General features: G+C 42.2%; 1 protein-coding gene across 1 annotated transcript in view; it reads right to left on the minus strand.

The window, feature by feature from the left end:
* Positions 1-24670, minus strand: part of NELL1 (neural EGFL like 1) — a 672205-nt gene that overhangs the window by 496528 nt on the left and 151007 nt on the right. Inside the window, exons 8-12 of the mRNA XM_023758901.1 lie at positions 21341-21475; positions 20306-20408; positions 13727-13800; positions 6641-6740; positions 1047-1175 (exon numbers count right to left, since the gene is read on the minus strand). Coding sequence (XP_023614669.1) covers positions 1047-1175; positions 6641-6740; positions 13727-13800; positions 20306-20408; positions 21341-21475 — 541 coding nt within the window. The remainder of the gene's footprint in view (positions 1-1046; positions 1176-6640; positions 6741-13726; positions 13801-20305; positions 20409-21340; positions 21476-24670) is intronic.

Here is a 24670-nt window from a genome sequence, read left to right on the forward strand (position 1 = left end):
ACAGATCACCAAGGCTCAATATATTGTTAGTGAAGATTACAGGAATTATTGGGTCCAACCAGGACAGAGAAACAACCTAGCCATCATTTCTCCTATTAGAACCTCTCTAAAGTTAAGGAAGGGAGCCAGTGAGCACCTGAGAATGAATGGGCTCAGGCATTAGAGTGCTATACACATAGGCCAGGGTCAGAGCTAATCCCTGCTCCTCTGGTATATTAAAGGAGCAGGGGTGAACAATGCTCCCCATTAGCAGGGTTGAGTACTGAGCTTGGAAAGAGGGGTTCTGCTCTCTAGAGTGAAAAGTGGGGTCACTGATGCTTAAGGCCACTAACCCATAATAATGGCATCAGTCCATGTGCTAAAGTTATGTGTCTATCTATCTATCGCCTTGACTTTTAGTAGAGTTTGTTAATTATTAATCCATGAATCAGTCATTAAAACACAATTGGAAACAAATGCTGACCTTGGGAAGTGAAGAAAATGGCAGTTGGGTATACACTAGTATAAAATCATCATTCAAAAAAAGGATCCACCACATAACATTTCACTGATCTTGGAGATGAAAACATATTCAAAGAAGATAACAGAAAAGGATGTGTTTGTGGTTTTGCTGGTGATTGTTAAATACAGTGATAGCAGAACATGGGATGCGATATGGCCTGACTGCCTTCGTTGCTTTGCTGTGTTTCATGACCACATTCAAAGGTCTTGCTTTCATATGTTTCTAAGCAGCCGAGAAAAAAACAGGAGAATAGATACCCTAGGTCAGTGGTCGGCAAACTGCGGCTCGCGAGCCACATGCGGCTCTTTGCCCCCTTCAGTGTGGCCACGAAGTTTCAATCGCACTGTACATGCACGCCCACACGTGGTATTTTGTGGAAGAGCCACACTCAAGGGGCTGCAGTTTGCCGACCACTGCCCTAGGTAATTGACAGAATTTCTTACAGGATCCTATAGGTCCAAAGTCAAGTGCTGGCTTTCCATCTTCAACCATGTCTACCAGGAACACATTTCTCACAAGAGACTTCATTACATAGCTCACTTACCTTCACAGTAGGCGGGGTCTCCCTGGACAGAGATGTAACCATTCTTGCACTCACAAGTAGCTTTTGTATTCCAGTTTTTACACTCTGAGTTTTCACCACATTTAGGTCCTTCTGCACAGAAGTTATGACCTAGAAGAAGCACATATATTTTTACATCATAAACTAAGAGAATAAAAGACTACCAAGTAATAAATAAAGCATGAAACATCAAAGCATGGGCCCTCAAGGGGTGAAGACATTTAACTGTGGACAGAGGGTTGGGCCATAAGGATGGGTCTTTTTGAGACTGAGCTCTGGACTCTCACATGTTCTATCTTAGAAAGCATTTAGTTTTTGTCTGCAATAGTTGACACGTAAGAGTCTTCCTATCCCAGCAGCCTGGCCTTCGTACCTGGTCCCTCTCTGGAGCGATATGCCTCCTTTGGGAGGCTCCCTGGACCCTGGTCCATTGTGGCACTTTCAGTAGCACAGACTTCATGGACTCCCGGAGGCTGCGCACTCCTTCAAATGCCCTGTGCTCTCAGCTCAACAGTGTAATGGGCAGCCCGGTCACTGAATGTCCATTTAGCCCAGGGCTGCAGGGATTTTGATCAGATGCCATCTATTGATATGCGGAGGACCTGACCCTTCTACAAACCACCAGTTCCTCTACTATTTAGGTACTGAATTATTCTCACGGAGTACCTCTTTTCCAGCCTCTTTCCCCCTTAAACACCCTGAAATCCTCTCTCTAAAACATTTCAATTACAAATTCACCTAAAATGGTAAGAAAGACTAGGGTAAAAAATCATATGACTCCAAGACTCTTTGGGAAGATTTAATTGAAGGGCATAAAATCTTAAATAGCACAAATAATCTCAACTAATATCAGTCCAGGCCAGATGACAAGGCAAATGAGCAAGAATTAAAATGACAGATAAACTCATTGGGAACAGATGTCGGAAAGAACTTTTTATCCAACACCGAAAGTTTTAAACACGCAGCAGAACCCTGCAAAGTCATTGGCGACATTGAAGATACAATTAGCGTCCATTACGAGGAAAATGAAACCCTGAGGAGTGTTTCAAGAGTTCGGGGATGGGCCAAATGATGTGTATTTTCCCAGAGGGATCCTGAAAATGCACGGTCAAGATTGTTGGCTTTTTTTTTCCTTCCCCTTTAACTGAGAGCACCAGCAATTCCTGAGCGGTCTTTTTTTTGCTGGGGCTCCACGCATGCTTTTATTACTTCTTCCCAGGCAGGAGCAGGGATGTCACTGCAGTGTCTACTCCTCCCTTCCCTGCCTCCTGGCCTCCCACTGAAGCAAGCAGGCTCCTGCTATATATAGCCATTACCTCAAGGTGATGATGAGGGTAAACAAATTTCATGCTGCCTCAGGCACAAACTGTCCTGAGGCGACAAAGAAAAAAAAAAGGATGCAGTGATTGGGACCTGGGCCCCAGCAATTGACCAGTGGCCTCTTCCTACCAATGTCCATTACCTTGATCCTTTTTGCATGTCCTCCCTCCTAAAGGTCCTGCAGTTCTTTCCCTAGGGGCATCCTGGCTGCACCTACAGCCCACTGGGTTTAACCACCTGTTCAGCTGATTACCTTGCTTTTTCTCTAAAGGACTGGGATATTACTAGCTTTGAGCCTGACCGAGGTGTCCAAGTCCCTAGTCAGGATGTAAGTTCTATTGATATGGTGAACATCTTAAGTCAGTCACAGCCTATTATTCTTAACTCTAAGGTCTTAGGTTTATTTCCTAAAAACAGACAAACTCAGTGGAAAGCTGTAATCTTCACCTCTCTTCTTGATTAGTTAATTTGGGGTGGTCAAATATGAAACCACATAAGAAGATGAGCATGACTCGATAAAAAAAAAAGTTAGCTGCAAAATCAAGCCACGAGTTATAACTTGAGGAAAACAAGTCCTATCTCAGCAAAATGGGTTTCACCATTATTCACATGTGCATATGTGGAGCCTATCAGCTGGTATGAAACATAATTTCATTCAAAGTCACTGACATAAAAGTAACAGAAATGTAGGACAGGAACATATCTTCATCTACATTGTCTCCTACATTTAAAGAATCAATTCATAAAATGTGATGATTAAAACAATTGTCATTTTAAAAAAAGTTGGAGAGCTCTCTGGATATTCTATAATCAGCCAACTGGGATCAGGAAGCAAAAAGCGCTATGCTTCCTCAAATTCCCAGTAGAAGTCTCCTCAAGTCCGGTGGCTCATCAGAGTCCTCAGGAAAATAGGCCTTGGGAAACTTCAGTGTCCTCAGCAGGTGTAAGAAAGGCGTGGACTCTGAGGAATAATACTCTCCGGGGGTGATTTCTCAAACTAATGACCTGATATTCACAGTAAGACAGAGAGATGATAAATATGCTAATTGAAGGGCCTCCCAGGCAAGTATTGAAAGAGGCTACAGCCACTTCATTTCCCATAACCAATAATATCAGAGTGGCAGGAACCAGCCAGCGGAAAACATACACTGTGCTCATCCCTGAACCCTGCTTTCCAGGCCATCGGAGTCCTGCCTCCCTGCTCCCCTGCTGCCTGCCAGTCAGGGCTCAATCTCAATCCACAAAGCAAGCGGTGCAGCCTTCCCCATATGAGGGACAAAAATTACTTTACATAGAAATTGAGTGTTTCTCACCTTTTCATTACATTCTGTTTTAGAGTGGGGAGGAAAGGGGGGAGAAGCACTGAATAATTCCCTTAGCTGAGGCACACTGGGCTTTCCAAGGCTCCTCAGAATAGTAATAGTCCAACCCCTCCTCTTCTGGCCAGACTCGCCTCAGAAAACATGAACAGGGAGGAAAGGGTAAAAGACTACCAGAAGTCAAAGGGGAGAAAACATCTCCCACAATATTGTCTGTAAAGATACCCTGGGAAATAAGTTGGAATGAAGAGATGTGGAGTAAAATTCACAGAGAGCATAGTTTGAGACAATAGGCCTGTGAGCTCATCCGGATTGATTTTTTGTTAATCGTCGTATAAATTTTATGTTTTCATGAGAAAAAGAATATCCCTGCTGCCCAGATACACATGCCTTTTGCTTTCTGACTGTCCAATGTGCAAAGCAAGCCCCAGCAGGTGGACAGGCGGGCGGGATGTTCTGGGCTCCTCTCTGCCATGGGTCAACACGGAGAAAGGAGGTAAAGACAGGAAGTGCTCCTGAAAAGCCTCAGTCAAAATGTGCCTTCTTCACTCCAGTGTCTGAATTCTGGGATGGGAGGAGGAACCCAAGAGGACCCATGTATTTCAATAGTTTAATTCAACCCATTCCCTACAAGAGGTACCCTCCACCATATGTTTTCTGAAGACATGCTCCGATTCCTGTCAAAATGTACATAAGTAACTCTCTCTAATACGCACCCCTCCAAAAAACCATCAGTGGCCACAAAAAGAGTTGGTAGCTTCCTGGCTGAGAAGGAAGGAAAAAGAAGAAAATCCTCAATGTCATAGATTAGCCCTGGCTATGATCTCATCTCTGAAGCCCTATGCCTGCCTCCCACGTTCCCTCAAGCTGAGTCAGGTTCAGTGAAAGCCGCCAGGTTGCCAGCAAGGAGAGACTTGCATGAGTCTGGTGTTTAATGAGATGTCGTGTCTCTCAGCATCTTCATTGGTGAAGAAGCACATGCACTCATACAAGTACTAGCAGAAGCAGGAACACCTGGTCCATTGTGAATGGGTCAGAGCAATGAAAGTCCTCTTGAATTTCTGTGGGATAATCAATGATTCTGCTCTAATGAAACCATACATCAGAAAAGATTTAAATAAACTGAGTCCCACTTGGCACTTCAACAAATAGCAGCTGATGGATTTTGCATTAAACTGCAAGACCTCCCTAGCAACCGTATCAGTTACCAATAAATGCATCCCTCAGAAAATTCCATCAATTGCAAGGTCTTTCTAAAGCATCCTAGTGGCAAATACGCTAGTAACCCTGAAAGCAGAGAAATAAGGGAAGATGCTCTGAGGGCATGGTTACCATGTCCTTGATTCTAAGAGCCATTCATGCCTATCAACATCCCCAGGTATCCCAGGAATGTTTCCAAAATACTGCTCTCTCATGACCAACCACAGAGAGAAAGTACAGCCTCAGCTGAAAACACTCCACGATCAAATACAACATTTTTATGTGTCAGAAGGTGCTAGCGGAGGGGCCAGCACATTGTGGGCTGCCACCTGGGTTTTTAAATAAATTTGTACTGGAACATAGCCACACTCCTTTATTCATTTACCTATTGGCTGTGCTGCTTTTGTAATACAACAGCAGAGGTAAAGTAGATGCAAAAAAAAAAAAAAAACTTCTGGTCCTGCAAAACCTAGAATATTTACTTTGTGGCCCTTGACAGGAAATACTATATGCCAATGCTGTACTGAAGAAAAGATTTTGAAAAAGTAAAATATGAGGTTAAATGAGCTAATCTGCTATGCTGCTGATTTTTCTTAACTATAGAAGCTTTGAAGTAAGCCAAAAGGGATCTAGCTCCCTGACTACAGTGGGGCCTTGACTTACGAGTTTAATTCGTTCCGAGACCGAGCTCGTTAACTCAAATTACTCTATCAACTCAATGCAAAAAAATCGGCCGAGAGACAGCTGGTATCTCAAAAAATTCGTTAGTCGGGACACTCGTAAGTCAAGGCCCCACTGTATTTGAGGATGTGGTACAGGATTTGTAGTAGGTAGGCTTTTGAAACAATAGCTGCCAGTTTAACTGGGTTTGTTTTTAAGGTTTCAATTAAATTTAAGGTTCTCCTAACCTCCTAATTAGACCTCCTCATGTAATTCTGCCTGGGTGAGAAGTTTCAGAGAGGAAATGATATTTGAGCAGGGGTTTGATATATAAGAGTAAATTTTGGAAAGAAGGCAATTTCAAGAAGAGAAGGCAAACCAATTTCTCCCCCAAGAATTAATTAGCAATTAGGTATTACTTACCTGAACTGCTTCTCCTTACAGGAAATATAAATGTTATATATAAATCTATGAGTAAGGATTTACTGTAAGTCATCCTATGTTGGATATGGGAATTGACCCATGGAAAGGGCTGAAAAAAATGCTTCCAATCTCAGTCATGAGAAATATCTATAATAATAAAAGTGTAATATGCTAATTAGACCAGACATCCTTCCGGACGAAGCCAGGGCTATGAGGGAAGCCCGGGTCCTGGGTGCCAGAGGGAAGCCAGAGCCCGCAGCCCAGGGGAAGGAAGGCCTACTCTTGCATGAATTTCATGCATCGGGTCTCTAGTGTAATAATAATGATGATGATGGTCATTATTGCAAGATCATTATCATTATCATAGGAACTACTGTGTATTGAAGACTTATCACATGCTAGGCACGATGCTAGATGCTTATGCCTTATCACATTTAATCCTCACAATAGTCCTAAGAAGGAGATGCTGCCATTATCCTCTCTTTACAATTAAGGAGACTAGGACTGAGAAAGGTCATTAGGATATGTTTCTAAGTAGCAGAGCAGACTTTCAGCACTTGTGCTATTATCATCACACAATTCACTCAACCCTCATGTCCCCAAAGCTACTCGCACCCTCAGCCCAAGCCCGGGCCCGCCACCAAGCCCTCTTACCTCGACAAACACTACAGCACTGACTCTCTGGGAGAATGTGATCCTTCTCTGAGCAGTTCAAAGGAGGGCATGCTTCTGTAATTTTCACTAAAACTCCACCCTGGAAGTCAAATAATAGGGAAACAAAACTGTTCATTATGTTTAACGGCCTGCAGTGATAACCAACTACTATAATTAACAGTACTCCCAAGAATTCCACAATCATGACAAAGTCTCAAATTAAACTGATGAGTTTCCTGGAGGGGAAGATACATGTCCCTTTCTATGCCAAAAGAGCCTCAGTTTCAACAAACGTTTTTGAGTCTAGTCTCTGTCACAGAAGGTCACTGAAGGTGGTGTGCTGAGAAATTGTAACAATCAACTATTGGGCAAGTGAGGGAGCCCTCATTTGTAGTATTTGCTGATTTCTGTGGTGCAAATACCCTGAAGGTGGCAGATTTTGAACTACCAACCTGATATCACTGAACACACAGGGGGAAGGAATGTACAATGAGCTCACACGAGCTTCTATGAGCCATTTCAGTTATCTACCACATCACTGTGGACCCAAAGATAAATAAGGCATCTTCCTTGCCCTTGATCAGCTCACAGTTTGAGAGAAAAAGAAAAATAAAAAAAAAACACCTTAATCCAGAAACCATAATACATTACAGTAAGTCCTTAAAAATGTGATCTAATTAAGGTTTGATAATGTGCCATGGGAGAACAATTAATTCTGACCAGGTGTGGAGAAATTATGAAGATGCCACATTCCAGGGAACTTGAATAATGGAATAAAAAAAGGAAGAAAATACTTTCCCAGCAGAAGAAACAGAGGAAGAGGCAAGGTATACAGGTAAGAAAGAACTGAAGAGGGTTGTTGACATGAGTGCTAGATTTTTCCCTAGCTATAAATAAATCACAATAAAATTTGAAATATTCAGCAGGTGAATCTTTATGACCTCACTTCAACAAAGGTAGGTATTATGAGTACCTGTATTTAGATTTGCTCTGATTTTTTTTTAATATATTTTATTGATTTTTTACCAAGAGGAAGGGAGAGAGATGGAGAGTCAGAAACATCGATGAGAGAGAAACATCGATCAGCCGCCTCCTGCACATCTCCTACTGGGGATGTGCCTGCAACCCAGGTACATGCCCTTGACCGGAATCGAACCCGGGACTCCTCAGTCCGCAGGCCGATGCTCTATCCACTGAGCCAAACCGGTTTCGGCATTTGCTCTGAATTTTAAGAATTAGTCCATTAACTATTATAAAAAAGGGTTTGAGAGTCCCTTTTTAAAAATGTTCAGTTTTTCTTTCTTCTTTTTTATAAGTATAGCATATTCTCACTTGTATTTTATTTTATTTTTCACTTACAGTTGACATTCAATATTATTTTGTATTAGTTTCAGGTGTACACCATAGTGGTTAGATAATCATACACTTTACTCTGTTCCATTCTTAAGAGGATGTTTAAGTCAACCAAAAAGCAAGCTCTAGAAAGAGTCTCATTTAAGGCCAACAAATATGAGAGAACAGGACAGAGCTGGGAGCCAAGAGGGGTGAGGAAGACACTGAGTTTTCCATCTCCAGAGACTCTATCATGCCAGTGGCCCCACCATTCACTGGTTGGGCAGGAACTCCCATTCATCACGCACATCCATTCTTAGTAAGAACATAAACATAACTTTAAATGTCAAATATAAATTTAATTTCCAACTACTCATCATAAAAATAATTTGCGCCATGGCTTCTTGGCTTTTCATATCATCCTCAGCCCAGACAGTTCAGCCTCTAGCTTTCCTTGGATGTCTTTTCTTTCTTCCCCTTTGTTCTTTATACTTGATCTGCCCAAAGGCAGCTAGACCTCTTATAACAGGCCCTAAGATCTGAGAACTGATTCTACTAATCACCCTCAGTTCACCTTTTCGGCTACATTCCATTGTGTCTCAAACTAGGCCAAGCCAGGTGGCACGCAGCCTCAAGAGTTAGCACCAGTCTTAAGGCTAGTGTGCCTAGCAGATGGACCTTCCTTTCTGCAACAGGGAATCAAACCAGTTATTACAAGCCACTGGAAGTGAGTGACCGTACTATTAGGAGCACAAGCTAACTGCAAAGAAAAACACAATGCTTAATTATTTACCACTATGGCCTCTACTTCTATCCTTCAATCTATATATATATAAGGCTAAGCGACTGTCCTGCTGGTAGCTATGATATGCAATGACCACCAGGGGGCAGATGCTCAATGCAGGAGCTGCCAAGCTACGGTGACTTGGCAGCTGCGGGTCTCGGGTGACGCACCCCAGAACCAGAGAGGAGGGAGCCCAATTCTGGGGTGCATCACCTGAGAACCACCCTCTCACAATCTGGGAGCCCTTGGGGCTGGCTAGGGAGGGACTGCAGGAGGTTGGCTCCAGGGTGTGTCTGGCCCCTCTTGCCCAGTCCCATCCCACCTGCCACCTTCTAATTAATTTCCTTTCAATGTGCACAAATCTGTGCACTGGGGCATTAGTATTAATATATTTATTCATTTCCTACTGCCTCTTTACATAAATAACAGGAGGGGACACTGTGGGACCTCTTTGATCAGTTCTTGGTGCTCATCCCCCAGCTTCTGAATGCTTCGCTGCTCCTGTCTCATCCCTGCCGCCCTCAGAAGGTTGCCCCTGCAGAGAGCCAGAGTTACCGATAAGTTCTACATCTCCCACTTCCAAGGCCCAAAGCCAGTGAGTAACAAGCATGGGAGGCTCTTTACCCGGAGGAGAGACAATAGCTGGAGTATAATCAATCCCGTTACCTCAAGGGATCAGGGACTGTCTGCCGTTTCACCTAAACTCCCCCCGTGCTCAGTTTCTTGCCCTTCCCTCTCCTGCATCCCCCACCCTCTTGCACTGGTTCTCCTGGGAGCTACCATAATGAATCACTTGTACTGAAATCCTTAGCTTAAGGCAGCCGTGGGCAAACTACAGCCCGCGGGATGGATCCGGCCCGTTTGAAATGAATAAAACTAAAAAAAAAAAAAAAAAAGACCATACCCTTTTATGTAATGATGTTTACTTTGAATTTATATTAGTTCACACAAACACTCCATCCATGCTTTTGTTCCGGCCCTCCGGTCCAGTTTAAGAACCCATTGTGGCCCTCGAGTCAAAAAGTTTGCCCACCCCTGGCTTAGGGTCTGTTTCTGGGAGAACCCAAACTAGGATGCTAAGATAAATGTCACTCTTACTATCAAAAATAAACTATTAAAAGAGGTCATCTCAAGGTAGTGAGATTCTGGAGTGATTTCCATTTTCTTCCTTATACTTTTCCCTCTATCCTGCCAATTTCATATCTTGTGTATATATCTGCTCTTGTAAAAAGAAATATTAAAAATGCTACAGACGACTTTTTCAAATAATCACTAGGAAAGGTTCTTTTAAGATAAAAAGGGCTTGCTTTGCTGATTAAATCAGTCAACAATTGTAATCAACCTTTAACATATTTGATGAGTAAGATCATTCCAAATGTTTAAATAGAGACAAACCCCTTTGCCTGAATTGGGAAATAATTTCAACTGTGATTACAGTCACATAAGTGCCTCCAAATCCATTTAGGCCAGCCACACAATTAGGCACAAACCTTTTTAAACTTTATTTTCAAAACTACCTCTAGCAAAGAAGTAACTCATGATTAACATTTTCTAATCCTGCTGATTACAGTATGTTATATTCTGACTCTTGGAGCTCTGCACTGGTGGGAAAATATGCTTCTTCCAGTTCTTTCTAACTTACAGCAACCATCTCCATGTCGTTGGTCAAATCTAAACACTTCCAAGTTGCTGATCACTGTGCTTCAACCTGAAGTTCTAATAACATAAAATTCACATCTTTAAGTAAAACAATTTGTTGCTGGCCTAAACAAATATTGCAGGGTATCAATAGTTGAATAAAATTGAGCAAGACAGCTAGAAGATATTATTCATCTTGATTTTTAAAAAATATATTGCCCTAGCTGGTTTGGCTCAGTGGATAGAGCTTCGGCCTAAGGACTGGAGGGTCCTGGGTTTGATTCTGGTCAAGGGCACATGCCCAGGTTGCAGGCTCATCCACAGTAGGGGGCGTGCAGGAGACAGCCGATCAATGATTCTCTCTCATCATTGATGTTTCTCTCTCTCTCTCCTCTCTCTCTCTCTCTCTCTCTCTCTCTCTCTCTCTCTCTCTCTATCTCTCTCTCCCCTCCCCCCTTCCTCTCTGAAATCAATAAAAATATATTTTTTTAAAAAATAATATATTAACTTGTAGAAAAACTTGGTGAAAATATTTGAAACAAGGGTTGTTTTTCTTTGTTTGTTTATTTGTCTGTTTTACTGGTGTTGCTAAAGCTTTAAAATGAATCCAGGAAACCGGAAATGGCTGGATTTCCAGGCAGCCTCTTGTCAACTGCGGATATATCTGTGTTTGAACCACAGAACACAGAAAATTATCTGAGTAATTATTTGCTCAATTCTCCTAAGGATAGCACTTGCGTAGTACCCTTTTAAATGCCTAGGAGAGAAGTTAATTCATTACATACAACAGGTGCCATAGGGCATTAGGGCTTCTATCTTGAGAAAGGCTGCCAAGGAAAGACCTGAGGCCTTCTGCTCCTATACCTATCACCCTCTCTCCCTGCTGACAACATCTATTAAATGTGTCCCCAGGCGCTCCTGTGCCCTTTTATAAATGCTACCCCTTTATCAAGGCAATCAATGAGCCCTTCATTGCCTGACCAATCTGGTCTTAGACGGATTAAAAAGTGATAATTCAATCATTCTGAACTTACTCTTCGAAAATTCAGAAATGAGAATTATTTCCAAGTAAGTCTAACACCATGAGAAGTGGCAGAGGAGAGGCTAAGAGCCAGATGACACAGGTTCAGATCCCAGCCAGTTCGCTGACTCGCTCCGTGACTTTGATCGCTAGTGCCTCACTTTCCTCATCTGTAAAATGGATATACATATAGGACCTACCTCATAGTGTTATTATGATCTTTATATGAGGTAAGATGTTTAAAATGTTTTGGTGTCTAGAAAATACTAAGTGATTGAAAATTTTAATTGTTGTCAATAACCCTTCTCTTTATACACAAAGTAAATATTTAGTAAATAACTGTAGAAATACAGTAAATTAATGACTCTTTAAAGAGGATGAAATTATTCACAGACACAACACACACACACACCACTTGTGCAAAGACAGTAAGTAATGTCTGTCCCAACTTCTTTCTAAATTGTAAAACTATACCAACAACAACAAACAGTAAAAGGTGAACCAAAGACTACAGGGCACCTACAACCTGCCAACAACACTGGTAAATGCTATTCCAATCATCTGGCATTTGAATTCAGGTCCATCTCTTCTAGAAGTCTCCAATGGTGTCTGCCTTGATCCCCTCTGATAATAACAGGGATCAAGTCATAATTGTCACCCCACTGTTTCTGCTCAAAAAGTAAAAGGGGTTGCTAGTTGTAAGCGACAGATGCATGGCAGACACTGAGGTCATCAGGAGAGTGGGCAAAATTGCCTTTTGTCATCCCAGATGTAGAAGAAAAAGTAGGGGTTTTAGAATCCAAATAATTTCCCCCTCCTTAGAAGGGAAACAATTTACAGAGAACATGACATGTGCCTTACAGTCAGGGGGGACATGTGTGGTCATGTGGGATACCAAGAACAGCTCACAGTTATTGAGGACTTACTTTGTGCCAAGCACTCTGCCAAGGTCTCCACATGGTTTATCTCATTTAATCGGCACTATGTGGTAATATGCCCGCCCCACGTGGGAGACCACCCTCCAGCTCCCCCACTCCCAGGCCTGGTAGCTGGCCCTGTTGATGGAGAGATCACAGAGCCCTGCGGTCACACCATCCCTGCCTCTGCCACAGCCTCAGGAGCCCCTGCCCACAGCACCCCCTGCCGCAGAGACCACTGCACCAGCATTTCCACCAGACTGTCTGGACCCATGGAAACTCTGGCATTCCCAGTAGCAGCCAAGAAAGAGCCGCAACAGGGAAGTTCAAAGTCGTTAACCCCTGGGATCAATTCTGACCGATGAGAGACAGGAAACTGGAAAAAGCCTTCCCTCCATCCAAGTCCCCCATAAAGAACTGAATTCAAGCTTCTTGCGAGAATTCTGCAGGTCTCTAATGCCTCATTCTCCCCTATCTTTTTCCCAGCAAATGAAATAATGCAGGTAACACCAGGGAGCAATGGTGGCCTATTCTGAGACACAGTGGTTCTGGTCAGTATCTCTGTAGATACCCCACAAAAGCAGCCTTTTTGGCTGTTCTGATGCACCACCTCCCATTGGTTCCCCCTCCTTTCCTTCCTTCCCTCTGTCTCTCATGCTTCCACTCCTGGGGGGACACCTCACTCAAGTAACTCCAAGACCAACTCCCACACTTTATCCAGCACATTGTTCAAACAGCACCTCCTCAGAGAGGCCCTCCCATCCCCACTGTAGAGCTCTCTATTCCTTCGCCTGGTTTATATTGTTTATAGAATTGTAGCGTATACTTCCTTGTTTATTTCCTGTCCCCTCCACTAGACTGCCAGTGCTATAAAGACAGAGACTTTGTTTTGTTCTCTGTTGTACAATCCTGGTATGTATCACTGACTCAGTACATGTTTGGTGAATGATTATTGAATGAGATCTATGGTTCTACATATCTTATTTCAAGAAACACATAGGAAGAGGCAGGCAGGAGACAAAGGCATTTTCACACACTGTACCAGGTACTTGGGAGGAGAGGTGACACTGTCCCCAGCTGACATCGCAGACCGATTCCAAAATGACTCAAAACATGTTCCCAGGACCACCTGCCACCCTCCCTGACTCATAGTAGCTTCTACCTCCCTTCCCCTTCTCATTGTTTCCCTAATAGCTTTTCCCAAGGCTACCTGACCCACAGCTGACCAACCACAAGCCAACCACACAATGACAGTGGCAAGGACTCCAGCGGACCACAGAGACCCACTCAGCGACCCACTCAGGCCACATGCTCCACTTCAGAACCCGACCTAAAGCCAACATGTCTGCCTGCAGTTCCCCACCAGTGAGAGGGATCCTACGATTGAAACTCACTCGGCATTCCCGACAGCTCTTGGTTAAAATCCGCTGGCCTTCTGCAAGGACTTTTCCTCCATAGATACATTTTGCTGTAATAAAACAGAAAAATGGGTCAGACAGTCATGCTATGCAACAAAATAACCTCAGAGGTGCCATCAAACTCCAACAGATTCCACAGAGCATAGATGCTCTGATTCTAAGCATTACAAATATCTTTGTCTAGAGTGAGACATGGGAATAGCTTGGGGATAACTGTTGAATACCCCAGTCAGACCACAGCCATAATTATGTTTGTCATGAGCCCTTCACACCAAGGAGACACAACTATTTCCATGTTGCACTTGCAGAAGGAACTAGAGAGTGAACTGATGTGGCTAGAAGTTAAAACAAAGAAGGGGTTATCATCTCCAGGGAGAACAATAGCAGTAGCTTTGATTCAGACACTCCAGCTATAAGACAAATGACTAGGTGAGAGGGAACTCGTAGATGCTCCATTCATCAGAGCCTCAGCCACAATGTAGAATGATGCCATTTTCCCTTGCGACCATGAAAAGTGCATGTCCTTAGCCTATCTGTTCCCGAGAAGCTCAGAGACAACTGAGAAATATAAGCCAAGCCCGTAAAGTGCTTTATCAATGCACTAGAGAGACTGCCCTTAGAAAGGTGAGCTTAACAGGCTAACAGGCATGTGAAATAGATAGGGCCTGTAGAAAAGTGAAAAGAGAAGCGTACTAGTAAATGGAGCTCCCACCACTCAATTTACATTCCACTAGGACTCAGTCCTAGACTCAACCTGCTGACCCACTTTTAAGCAAGTGAAGGTGGATGAGGCTGAGTCTCTTCCCAGAAGAGAGAACAGTGTATGCAAATCCCATCAGTTTCAACTGAGGCCTGGCTGCCCCCAAGAAGTTGTTGTTGGTTTTTAACACTGGTACATGCCTTCACCGTGTGCGTCTGTGGTGCTCTGGACCTAGACTAACACAGTGCATATGATATTCTATCTCAGTGGCCCAGGTAATTACACATTCCCCTGCCAACTGCAACCCCGTGAAGGTAGGGGTTATGTCTATCCCATATTTTTCTCACCAGCCCCAAGCTCAATGCCTCTCTGGGCTTACTGTTAGTCACAATAAATAATGTTAAAATTGATGAGCCTCTAGTTGGTAGTAAAAGCCAGCCAAATTTCCTGATTCTCAGATAAGAGTTCTTTCTGCTATTCAATTCAATTTTTTGCATTTATTTTTATTTTTCAATTACAGTTTACATTCAGCATTCTTCTTTATGAGCTTCAGATGTACAACAAAGTGGTCTCCCTGCTGCTCTAAGTACCCACTGGCCCCACACATATGCATCCCAATATTATTGACTCTATTCCCTATGCTGCAATCTACATCTCTATAACATTAAAAACAGACACCACTGTTTTCTGAACAAAAACAGCAACGATGGCAATAAACAAGTAGAGAGTTGATATAATTTTTTAAGTAGCTCCCTTACTCCCCTCATTAGATAGATAGATAGATAGATAGATAGATAGATAGATAAATAGATAGATAGATAGATGATAGATAGATGATAGATAATAGATGATAGATAGATTGATAGATAAATGATAGATATCTGTCTAGATAGATGATAGATAGATAGATGATAGATAGATAGATAGATAGATAGATAGATAGATAGATAGATAGATCAATCCCTGATCATCTTTTATGCCTCAGTTTTCTGGACAAATCATGGCTCACTGGTCCTAATGATGATGTGGATTCCCCCATTTACTTGCATGAGGAAACCAGACCTCCCAAAGCCTGGAATTCCTGTCTAATGAACTCCCACACTCCCCAGCACAGCTGCTGCCAACTTGGCAAGACAGCTCACTCCAGAGTGACAGTCCTGCTAAATGCCCTGCTGTCAAACCTGCCATCTGCTTCGTGGCCCAGGCTGAGAAGCCAAGAAACAGACTTTTCTTCCTGATTTTGCCCCTGGCCACCCTTACAATGGTAGGAGCCCACTTGCTACCCTGTCTTAAGACACAGGCTCAAGTCCTCCCTTCCTCTGATACCCTCATCCCCAAACTCCAAATTCGGAGATAAGCATGTCTTACAGTTTACATTCACAACACACGTGGGGACACATGCAGCCTCAGATCCACCAGTCTGGTATAAAAGTTAAATGTCCGCTGAACTTTATGTCCTCCCACAGTAGCGAGCTCTTGGAGCTGGGGATGAAATCAGCATGATTCCACACACCTCGGCCATTTCGCTTTGGCACTGGTGGGGACGTGTCTATGCTTATGATATCAAGTATTGATGAAATTACCTTAGGAATGCTTTCGGAATCATCACTGGAGGTCACCAGACTGTCCCCTACTTTCTCATACTCAGCCCACTTCTCTGAGGGTACCCCTCCTTCCCTGCCATTGCCCTGCATATGCCTAACATCAGTCCTCATTATGCAACCTTTTGATCTACAGCCCAAAGGCTCACTTTCAATGTCTGAGGAAATTCAAGCATAAGGTGAGTCAGGCTCCGGTGCCTTTGGCTGGGGCATTTGGGACTCCAACCAAGCCGCTGTCTGTAGGCGCAGAGATGTAAATGGATACCTGAAATCCCTCCTATCCCACTGGGGACCTGCAAACAAGGATACTTCACAGCCCAGCCATGAAATTGAAACTCGGCACCAACGCACACTTCTCCAAGATGTCAGAAACAAACGGACTGGGGATTTTTGCACCCACAGACCCTTCAAATGTGAACCTGATTTCTCCAGTGCAATGATTGGACACTTCTGCCATTTAGGCGCACAATGAATAAACGATTGACAGGTACATCATAGCAGCCCTGTCAGATGTGGACAGGGGTTGCTCTATCTTTATTTAGGTCTTTGTGCCCTACATGTACTCGCCATCCCTTGGCATTCTGCAGCTTAGAATACCAGAATCAGCCCTCCATGTTTCAGTATAAAGGAGGGTGGCGGATCAGAAAGGCTGAACACCCACTCACCTTCCTGCCTCTATGAGCTCATTCACAAAGTGGGCTCCAGGTACCACCTCTACAAGTCACATCCAGTGGTTTTGCTGTCAACACCTTTGCCGCAAGCATTTTCACCACAAACGTTTTCACCACCTAACTGGTCATTGGCAATTTTTCCATAGAAGAGAAAATACCTTTTTGATAATTCAATTTTATTTCTCCATTAATGAATCAACTACCTTCAGCTGACTTAATGTATTTAAGCTAGTTGTCAATTTCATTTCATTTCTCCACTGACAAAGTTCTCACAGTACTCCCATTTTTTAAAAAATATATTTTTATTGATTTCAGAGAGGAATAGAGTGGTAGAGAGAAAGAGAGAGATTTCAATGATGAGAGAGAATCACTGATCAGCTGCCTCCTGCATACCCCCTACTGGGGATCGAGTCACCCAGGCACATGCCCTGACCAGGAATTAAACTGTGACCTCCTGGTTCACAGGTGGCCACTCAACCACTCAGCCACACTGGCCAAGCAGTACTCTCATTTTTATATCATATATCTTAGCCAGGATGCATCTTATACTAGAAAATGATTATATATAAGTTTGTGCAAATCCTTTGGTGACCACAGTCCTCCACTCCCACCCATCAAAACCAAAAGTTTACCAAGCTATGGCAAGTAGAAAAAAAGCAGCTACTAATTTGCAACAGTCTTCGAGAGCATTAATCATTGATTCTTTAATTGGAAATTGATACCTCTCTTAATGAAGGAAGAAATTGCCGTGAAAAAAAAAACAAAAACTGCAATGCCAAAAGTGGAAACAAATCAGCAAGCAAAACAAACAAAAACAAACCCAGAAGTATAACACTATGGACAAAAGACTTCAAAGTCCATGTATGTTCATTTTAGGCAATGAAGTCTTTTTAATTTTGTTACTGATGTTTCATGTTGCGTTATGGCCTTTAATGTCCCTTTTTATTTTTCATCCTTTTATCTTTCATAGCAAAATTGCCTTTCCACAATTGCAAAGCGAAAATGCTTGCTAACATAGTTGTGGCGAAGATGTTTATGGGGAAGCTACCTAGAACCCTCTGAGCAACACGCCCACATCAAACTGGTTGCTCCTCGGCATCTCCAACTCAAACACACCAAACAGAATGTACTGCTCTCTGAACTACTTCTTCCACCTGCCTTATTTCTGTTAATCACACTGTCAGTCCCCCACCAGCTCTTATTCAAAATCTGGCATCTTCTCCCCTACAGACAATCTGTCCTTGATTCATCTCTTGAAAAAAGAAATGCTTATGGAGTTCCTACCGTCCGCCAGTCTTTTAGCTCCACTCACATGGCTCTCTTCTCTTCTCCCCTAGGCCAGTGGTCAGCAAACCGTGGCTCGCGAGCCACATGCGGCTCTTTGGCCCCTTGAGTGTGGCTCTTCCACAAAATACCCCCGTGCGGGCACGCACGTACAGTGCGATTGAAACTTTGTGGCCCATGCGCAGAAGTCGGTTTTCGGCCTGGGCGAGTCTATTTTGAAGCAGTCGTGTTAGAAGAAGTGGGGGTACGTTCACTGAGGTCGACCCCTCAGATTGAGGACGTTTTTAGCAAAGGCCAGCTTAGGAGTACCCTAATTAAGTTAATAACAATGTACCTATCTATATAGTTTAAGTTTAAAAAATTTGGCTCTCAAAAGAAATTTCAATCGTTGTACTGTTGATATTTGGCTCTGTTGACTAATGAGTTTGCTGACCACTACCCTAGGCAGTGCCTACCTGCCAGCCTCAACGCCTCCACCTGGAATACTCTCAGCAGGGAGAGGGGGGTAGGTGGAGGTGGAAAAGGGTATGGGGGTAAATGATGATAGAAAAAAATAAAATAAAATTTGAAATATGGTTTATACAGTTATTTTTTAAAAAAAAAACGTAAATGATAATGGTAACTCAACAAATCAGGATAAAATTTATCTGCACAATAAGATCCCAATAGTACACAAAATAAAATTTAAAAACTAAAATTTCAAGTGTTTGTTTCCAAGTAGTGGTATTATGGGAGATTTTTTTCCATCTTTATTTTTATTCCTCTCTGTGGATTTCAGGTGTTACACAAGACACATTGCTCTCACAATTAGAAAATCAAAAGGTTAACACACAAAACAGCTAAAAGACAAATCTCTCCCATGTCCAAACAATAACTTCTAAGAGACAGCATTCACAGATCTGTCCAGGGAGTTCAAAATAATGGATTTAAAATATCTCATATTTTTTAAATACAAATTCCCAATAGTTTTTCAACTTCTTCCTCTGCTGACTGTTATATAAAATATCAAAAATTGGAAAACATATATGCACCTACTAAAAACTATCTTTCCACTATGGCATCAGATTATAATCTCTACATCTGGGCACTTGAGCTATTCGCCATATGTGATTTCCAAAGCCCCTGATACAGAATCAAGAAAGTTTCTTTTTTCAGAAAACTCCAAGTGCACTCTGCTGAGTAACTGGTGTGCTATGCCAACCACGAGAAAAAGGAAAATTCAAAAGTTCCTTTAGAAAGGGTTCCACAAAGGTTTGGGCAGATGGATCAAACTGGCTCTCGCATTTCCAATGTCATATTAGGTGATATGTTATTCTTGGCAAAAGCTAGACCATTATCTTTTGAATCATAATGATGTTGGTGCTTTTCAACAGAGAAATGACCTTGAAAATTATCTGTAGGATGCCATATTTCTAACCTAAACGCTCCTTTTCTAAGGAAGACCATATGGTTTGATGAGAGACTACAAGCTTTGTAATCAGACAGAACAAGTTTTACATCTCACCTTTGCCACTCACTAGTCTTGTGACCTTGATAAGTTAACATCCCTAAGCCTAAGATTCCTGTAAAACAGGGATAATAATACCACCCCCCACACACACACACACACAATGAGGTGAGGGTTCAATAAGCTAAGAGAATTCAAGCACCTAGAATAGTAACTGGCACATAACAAGCATTCTAAATGGCAGCTTTTCCTCATTGCTTATCTCTATGTTCCCTTCACTATTTCACCTAAAATAGTGCCCTTTGCAATACAGAAGGAAAAGGATTCTTAAATCACTACATAACTTGGACAAGTCAACTTTGAGGGAAATTGTTTTAGTATTATAACTGAAGTTCATCCCAACATTCATAACAAAGACCTTTTAAGTAACAGGAAATCTGGCCAAGACCTCAGAATGCCAATACACTGAACTTGGCCTTTAGCTTAATGATTCAGGATGAGGGGGACCGAACACATGGAGCTTTGGAGTCATGACTTTAGAGATCGGATCCACCCATTACCGGTTGTTTGACCCTGTACAAGTGACTTAATCCCTATCAACACCAGTTCCTCTATATAGAATGAGAAGAGGTAATTAGGGTTGACGTGAGAATTTTTTTAAGTAGCCTATGTAAAGTGTCTGCCACATCACAGGTGATGAAAATACAGCAGCTCTTCTTACAATACATTTAATATTACATCAACTATGGGTATTTCGTTTCATCAGTGTTAATCTGTTGAGGCCTAAAATATAGAGGGAAAAAGTAAGTCTCAAAGCACAGAGGGCCACTCCGACCCTCAGTTAGTACTTACGTCGGCAGACCTTACAGCACTGGCCAGCAATGTGCACGGGGAGGGAGTCTGGGGAGCAGTTGAGAGGGGGGCAGGACATCCTTCGGCATTCCACAGTGCCACTCTGAGGAAGGAAGGACAAGGAAAGGAATCTCAGAAGTGTCCTCTGAAAGCTCCCTCGGGTGGACAGAGCTCACAGCTCATCCCAGAAACCTCATCAGGGAAACAGAAGCCGTGTGAAGAATACCCCGTCTACTCCAGGACCATACATAAAATATTTCCTCCTGCCTGAATAAACCTGTGCCACCTCAATTACTTTTCTGATATACATCACTGGCTTCATTCCACCTGCCCGTGTGGGCTAAGGAGATTAGGCAGAAACCAAAAAGCTTATTTTTTCAAGAACATAAATAACACCTTTTTCAAACCCTGTCAATCATTGTTGAGGCTCTAACAATGTTTTGTATTTTCTCAGACAACAATGGCAGTCTTCAGATATGTATCAAATAATTTCAACTGGACAGGGTTTACATATTAATTTGGGAAGAGGACTTTCGGAATTCTCTGAAACAGATAAAGGAGCCCACTAATGATGGCTACCCTGAAAGTCCAGCAGTCTTGTTCTCTGAAACAGATGATGGATACCTTGTAAAATTCAATAAAAAAAACACTTAGGAACTAATTAAACCCCCTTTTAAAATTTGTTCTAGCAGAGAAAAATTCTGAATGAAGCTGACCAGTAGGTTCTCTGAAAACTCAAAGGAGTTCTTCCTCTTTCTGATAATCTAACCTCCAAACTCCAAACAGTGAGCGTCTTATAATAATATTCGGTCACATTAGGGTGTTGTCAAGGGAAAGTGAATTTTAATTTCCAAGTATGTATATATAAAATGACACTTTTCCAGTTTCCCTTCGTAACTCGTAGATTACTAAACAGGGCTTAGTAGAAAGGTAATACCTCTTAGTGTTCTATACTGAAGAACCAGATCACACCATAATCAGTGACACTGCCCCGTTAAAAGTGTCTTTATTCCATTTCTTTACAAAGAGTCTTACTTTGCACGTGCAGTTCCTGCAGTGGTCGCCGTCCACCCAGGAGTCTTGGTCTCTATACAGCAGTCCACTCACTTGACAAGTCTTCTCGCAATGACAGTTTTCCAATTGACTGAGTCTCGTCTCTGCATAATTTAGCTGCGAACGAGAGCGACTAGGTGTAATTTCTGTAATTCCATTGCACGGTCCTAACAAAGCTAATAGCAACAAGGAAAAAATGCAAGTAGGAGGGAAACAATGCTCAGAGCAGCGGATTCTTAGTCAGATCTGTTTTTTGTTTTGAATATTTTTTTCTTTGACATGAGGTGGAATCATTCTAAATTAAAGACATATTGACTCCCATGGTCTAATGAGCACCAAATGAGACATTAAACTGTATCGCAGGGACCTCCTGGGTGTTCAGAAACGTATGTGCTCTCAGCTCCAAGCCCACACGGCAGCACTGTAATGAATGCGTTCTCAAGGACTCATTACACTGTTTACAGGAGATCTAATGAGGAACGCCAATGCACTCACATTTATCTCCCACCTTCCTCTCTGTGTTCTGCACATACTAACCAGAGTGCCATGCTTTACAAGCTGGGATGTCATTGCTTCCTCTCTGAGGAAAAATTCTGGGGAGCAGGGGCCAGAAAAGGGGAAAGTCATAGAAGGATCTAGTTTTTCTCCATGTCCCAATCCCCCAAACAGAATGTCCCAAGGATCCACTTTGGTGTTCAGATGAAAGTCAGAAGAGGCAACCAACCCTCAGGTGAGATCAAGATTTGGTGATAGAACCTTTTTTTTCATTTTTCTAAGTCACCCAACTGTTGCCATTAACCACAGAGTCATAGAATCTTTGAAAGGGGATATACAGCTTGAATGTGTTCACAAGTCTTTGTTTACACATGGAGAGTGGTGGGACACTTATTATCCTCTAAGGAAAAATTTTTGTTGTTGTTAGCTCTGGATGTCTTAAACACCCTTCTTGGATTGAGTCCTGAAATCTCTCCCTTTTTCCTATTACCTCCAGTTTTGTCTTGCAACGACCCTGAGCTATTCTACCTCTCTTCAAATACTTGAGGTTATCCTGTCCTCGTGCCTGCTCCTGGCCACAATCAGCCCCATGTGATAGGGTCCCAATGCTCTCCTGATCCCCTTCCATGCAGCCTACTCCATTTTGCCTTCAAAAAGATGGTGTCAAAAAAACTGAACTGTGGTATGATCCGGCTGTTGCCACATCCATTCTAAGGAGTAACTCAATCCAATACCAGTATTTCCCTTTCCTTACATAGAGATGCCTTGATTGAGAAACAAATATAACTTCCTTTAAAAAATCATCTAATAGGCTTTCTTCTCCTTCTCAATCATACTTACACCTCTATGAATTGAATATCTTCCCCATCCAGGAGACCAAGTCAATCCCTGATGCCACCAAGACTATTTCTAACCAGTATTTTAGATACAATGGTTGACCTAGGTAATGATGACTCCCACCATCCTTCTACATCAACTATGACTCCATTCCATACATGACCCTCTCAATTACTCATAACAGTGCCACTCTCTGGAAATGGAATCCATATGTAATTCCAACCTTGGTTTTTATCACTTATCTCATCCTCTCTCTCCAAGCTTTTGGAATTTCACATGAAAACTTATCTGTGGTCTGCATTTCATGGGTGATGCCAATGGGCAGGGAAAAGAACAAACAGGATCCTAGACCAACTACATACACTATAATCAGCCATGAGGAAAGTAGAGTTGACTATGCCTGAAATATTGGCTTCCTCTGACTCTTCTAATATGCAGGTTACATTCCAAAAATTCAGGGTACATTTGAATCTCCAGCCTAATCACAGAGTTTCTAGAAGTTATGATAATTAAGTTCTTTGAGAATTCTTTCAGAAACAATGGGAAAATACACTTCCAAGACTGGTGAGGTCAAGTGACCAAAACCATGTATAGGTAAGAGATAATAAAAAGGAAGTGACAACATCACACATTATCTTTACTTCATTCCATAGTCCCAGTAGTTCCTACAAAGGTAGTGATTGATGTGACCTGGGATTGAACAAGAAAGTTAAACTAGATCTGCATTCCTCCTAAAACTGGCTCAGAATGGGGTACCTATGAGAAGAAATGTGCCTGCCTCACTCAGAAAAGCTGGAACAACTTTAGTGCCAAGGAGAAAACTTCTTAAAGATTAAAAGACCCAACAGGCAATTCTTCATCTGTCCCAGTTTCCAGAAAATCCAGGAGTTTGCCTGAGGATCACATTGGCAATTTCCAATAAAGTCCAACAACCTATGCTCAACCTTAAAACTCAATTCCAAGGAAAACCTCTGTTTTAATATAATGAAACTATTCTCAGGACTAACTCTTATTTACCTTCTGAACTTAGCTTTTATTTTTAATATATTTAGCCTTTTCTGATAACATTGTAAAGCTCTAAACTCTAACATAAAAGTATATCAGACAACCACAAAGACAAAAGAGATATTAAAGCAAAATGCTAATTTTTCAAAGGCACTTAATGTGTAATCCTGCCTTCCCTTTTCTCCCTGCTACATCATGTTGCAACAGTAAAGGAGACAAACAACTCTGAATCAAAAATGAATTACATTTTCTGTCACTGATATTAGCATGCTGAATTTACACAAATTCGTTTTCAAAGCTATTTCTATACTACCTGCTACTTTCTCCAAGAATGCCTGCAGATCCAAAATAAGATATGGTATCAAATCTACATCTCAATTCTGTTTTACCTTTGCTTGTGCGTTTACATAAATAACCATGGACCAAATCACTTCTTCTTATTGCTACACATTAAAGACAGACAGCAGACGCCTTTTCTGCAGTAAGAGGCCACTGAATGGCTCTAAGTCCATTAGTCATGTGGTGGATGGCTCTTTGTTTTTTTTCTTTGAAATACTACTTATTTGGCATTTGCGAGATGGAAGGGGAAAAAAAGAATTCTTCTATTGTGTTAAACCTTTAAGCTTAATTGAAAAATCATTACTGAGCCCCTCAAAACAATGAAAGTCTCCAAATTAAATAAGTTAAAAACTGAAATGCCACTCCAAATGCTGCTTGATTTGCATAAATAGCTTTGTCAAAGATTTAAACAGAAGTAATCAAGAAATCCCCAGTCTCCAGCATCTTTTCTTCCTGAGCTTGGAGATCAGGGTAGAGCCTGACCCTATCCCAGTGCACCTGGCCCAGGTGGTGGTGCTTCCCACAATGTCCAGATTACCTGGGAAACCTCCAGAGGAAGCCAGGGAATTAGTGGTCCCTTAGGGGACAGTTTCCCTGCACCTTCGCTGCCTTGGAAAATAGATGGTTTTGCCAGAC

The sequence above is a fragment of the Myotis lucifugus genome, unplaced genomic scaffold (genome assembly GCF_000147115.1).
Source record: "Myotis lucifugus unplaced genomic scaffold, Myoluc2.0 scaffold_143, whole genome shotgun sequence".
Taxonomy (NCBI): domain Eukaryota; kingdom Metazoa; phylum Chordata; class Mammalia; order Chiroptera; family Vespertilionidae; genus Myotis; species Myotis lucifugus.